We start from the raw sequence: 3878 nt of genomic DNA, 5'->3' as shown, positions 1-3878 counted from the left end.
TTTCAAACCTACAGCACTTACTAGGTCATTTGGGGCTTTTAAAGGCATTAGCCAAGTGAATTTGTGTCGATCCTTTTAAAGGCATAAGCCAAGTGATTTTGTGTCGATCCTTTTAGCGTAACGTTCATTAAAGATGAAAACGTGTTAAGGAATGATTCTATCAACAGAAAGGCTAATATTAGCTGTCATGGAAATGCATGGGCTCAGTTTTAAGGGCTCCTGAGTGGCGCAGCGGTCTAAGGCACTGCATCTCAGTCTTAGAGGCATCACTACAGACCCTGGTTTGATTCCAGGCTGTATCACAACCAGCCGTGATTGGGAGTCCCATAAGGCTGCGCACAAATGGCCCAGCGTTGTCCAGGTTAAGGGCTTGGCCGGGGTAGGCTGTCATTGTAAATAAGAATTTGTTCCTAACTGACTTGCCTAGTTAAATAAAGGTTAAATACATTTTAAAAAATGGTTGTGTGTGTGTGTACATGTGTGAATGGGCTTAAGGCGTCAGCATGCTTCAGTTCAGCTGGCGGCTAGCCAAACTCGGTTAGTTGAACGTAACGAGTGTGCTCACATTCTCCCTTAAAAGACCTTTGCTTGAAAAAGGCGGCAATAGTACTGTTTGTCTATTTTGAGATGCCATAGCCAGTATACACTGCCTCAAAATAGTCCAAATTAATCTAAAATAACTCAAGAAATCTGCCATTAATTTTTACGTTTTTGCAGAGGAGATCTTAGTTGCGCAATTTTACATCTAACTAAGATATTTGGTCCAGCATTTCTCAATGAAAAAATGTGCATGAAAAGGAGTTGTCTTTTGTTGAACGTTAACAAATACTTTATTGAAAAATCACTACAGTTGACCAATCACCGACGAAGGGGCGTAATCTTAGGCTATCGACTTCGTCCAAAACTAACAAAAAAGTCACAAAATGTCGTTATGATATATGCACAAACACTTTTGAACTGTTTCGGCTGGGAAGCATTGAGCTAAAGGCTAGAGCTGCCGCTTTCTAAAAGTGGGACACTAATCCGGACCCTTATAAGAAATCCCGCTATGCCCTCAGACGAACCATCAAACAAGCAAAGCATCAATACAGGACTAAGATTGAATCCTACTACACTGGCTCTGATGCTCGTCGGATGTGGCAGGGCTTGAAAAAGATTACGGACTACAAAGGGAAATCCAGCCGCGAGCTGCCCAGCTCTTTCTTGAACGACACTGTTAATTAAGGGCTTGTAAGTAAGCATTTCACGGTAAGGTCTACACATGTTGTGTTCGGCACATGTGACAAATGAAGTTTGATTTGATTTGAAGCATGCGGACGCCTTTATGAGCCGTGCTTAACATTCCCTGCTAATGTGGCTGCGTTTTAACAATAGAGACTGCCTACTGGCAGGAGGTTTGCCCGTATTCCTTGGGGGGCTGGTGTGTGTGCGTGTGTAATAGAGAGGTGTGTGTGTGTGTAACAGAGGGGTGTGTGTGTAACAGAGAGGGGGGGTGTAGCAGAGAGGTGTGTGTGTGTGTGTAACAGAGAGGGGTGTGTGTGTGTGTGTATAACAGAGGGGTGTGTGTGTAACAGAGAGGAGGGGTGTAGCAGAGAGGGGTGTGTGTGTGTGTAACAGAGAGGGGTGTGTGTAACAGAGGGTCGTGTGTTTAATAGAGAGGGGAGGTGTAATAGAGAGGGGGGGGTGTAACAGAGGTGTGTGTAATAGAGAGGGGTGTGTGGGGGTTGGGGTCCATTCAAGGTCTTGAAAGGACAAGGGGGGAGTAGGGACCATACATTTGGGGAGGTGATGTGTTTGTGTGTATTTGCTGTAGGAGGGGCTGGCAGTATGTGTGTGCATGTGTGTCTTTGAGCAAATATATTGTGTATCTGTGTTCTTGCGTGTGTGTATGTCTGTGTTCTTGCATGTGTGTCAGTCACACATAAGAAAAGCGCTGGAGACTTCAGTGGGTTGTAGGGTTGCCAAAGCTATTCCCTAAGGAATGTGTTGATCTCACCCATCCTCCACTCCTCCTACCTTCACACCTCCCCCAACTCGACCCCTCCACCCCGACCCCCACCAGCGTTTTCCCTCCACCCTGAACCCATCAGAGTTCCCCTCAACCCCAACCCCCACCAGAGCTACCCTCCATCCCGACCATCAACCCCCACAAGAGTTCCATTCCACCCCGAACCGACCCCCACCAGAGTTCCCCTCCACCCCAACCCCCACCAGAGTTCCCCTCCACCCCAACCCCCACCAGAGTTCACCTCCACCCCAACCCCACCAGAGTTCCCCTCCACCCCAACCCCACCAGAGTTCCCCTCCACCCCAACCCCACCAGAGTTCCCTTCACCCCAACCCCCACCAGAGTTCCCCTCCACCCCAACCCCACCAGAGTTCCCCTCCACCCCAACCCCACCAGAGTTCCCCTCCACCCCAACCCCCACCAGAGTTCCCCTCCACCCCAACCCCCACCAGAGTTTACCTCCACCCCAACCCCCACCAGAGTTCCCCTCCACCCAACCCCCACCAGAGTTCACCTCCACCCCAACCCCCACCAGAGTTCACCTCCACCCAACCCCACCAGAGTTCACCTCCACCCCAACCCCCACCAGAGTTCACCTCCACCCCAACCCCCACCAGAGTTCACCTCCACCCAACCCCCACCAGAGTTCACCTCCACCCCAACCCCCAGCAGAGTTCACCTCCACCCAACCCCCACCAGAGTTCACCTCCACCCCAACCCCCACCAGAGTTCACCTCCACCCAACCCCCCACCAGAGTTCACCTCCACCCAACCCCCACCAGAGTTCACCTCCACCCCAACCCCCACCAGAGTTCATCTCCACCCAACCCCCACCAGAGATCCCCTCCACCCAACCCCCACCAGAGTTCACCTCCACCCAACCCCCACCAGAGATCCCCTCCACCCAACCCCCACCAGAGTTCACCTCCACCCAACCCCCACCAGAGTTCACCTCCACCCCAACCCCCACCAGAGTTCCCCTCCACCCAACCCCCACCAGAGTTCCCCTCCAACCCAACCCCCACCAGAGTTCACCTCCACCCCAACCCCCACCAGAGTTCATCTCCAACCCAACCCCCACCAGAGTTCACCTCCAACCCAACCCCTACCAGAGTTCACCTCCACCCCAACCCCCACCAGAGTTCACCTCCACCCCAACCCCACCAGAGTTCCCCTCCACCCCAACCCCTACCAGGTTTCATCTCCACCTCAACCCCCACCAGAGCTCCTAAAGACAAGATTCCCTTAACAAAGAGTGCTAGTCCACAATCATTCATACAATTCAATTAAAGGGGCTTTATTGGCCTGGGCAACATATGTTTACATTGCCAAAACAAGTGAAATGGATAAACAAAAGTGAAATAAATAATAAAAAGTTAACAGTAAATGTTACACTCACACAAGTTCCAAAATAATAAAAACATTTCAAATGTCATATTAGGTCCATATACAGTGTTGTAACGATGTACAAATAGTTAAAGTAAAAAAAGGTAAAATATGGCTTGTATTTACAATGGTGTTTGTTCTTCACTGGTTGCCCTTTTCTTGTGGCAACCAGTCACAAATCTTGCTGCTGTGATGGCACACTGTGGTATTTCACCCAATAGATACAGTGGCTTACGAAAGTATTCACTCCCCTTGGCATTTTCTGCCTTACAACCTGGAATTAAAATTTATTTTTGGGGGGTTTGTATCATTTGATTTACACAACATGACTACCACTTTGAAGATGCAAAATATTTTTTATTGTGAAACAAACAAGAAATAAGACAAAAAAAACACAAAACTTGAGTGTGCATAACTGTTCACCCCCCAAAGTCAATACTTTGTAGAGCCACCTTTTGCAGCAATTACAGCTGCAAGTCTCTTG

At 49.1% G+C, this 3878-nt stretch overlaps 1 protein-coding gene across 1 annotated transcript; it reads left to right on the top strand.

Moving 5' to 3' along the window:
• Window positions 1–503: 503 nt before the first annotated feature.
• Window positions 504–3240, top strand: LOC123727709 (extensin-like). Its single transcript, XM_045696676.1, has 2 exons — window positions 504–537; window positions 2063–3240. The coding sequence occupies exons 1-2, from the start codon at window positions 504–506 to the stop codon at window positions 3238–3240; spliced, it is 1212 nt and encodes a 403-aa protein (XP_045552632.1).
• Window positions 3241–3878: the final 638 nt, after the last annotated feature.

Source organism: Salmo salar, chromosome ssa16 (assembly GCF_905237065.1).
Source record: "Salmo salar chromosome ssa16, Ssal_v3.1, whole genome shotgun sequence".
Lineage (NCBI taxonomy): Eukaryota > Metazoa > Chordata > Actinopteri > Salmoniformes > Salmonidae > Salmo > Salmo salar.
This window is presented reverse-complemented; position numbering and strand designations above follow the sequence as displayed.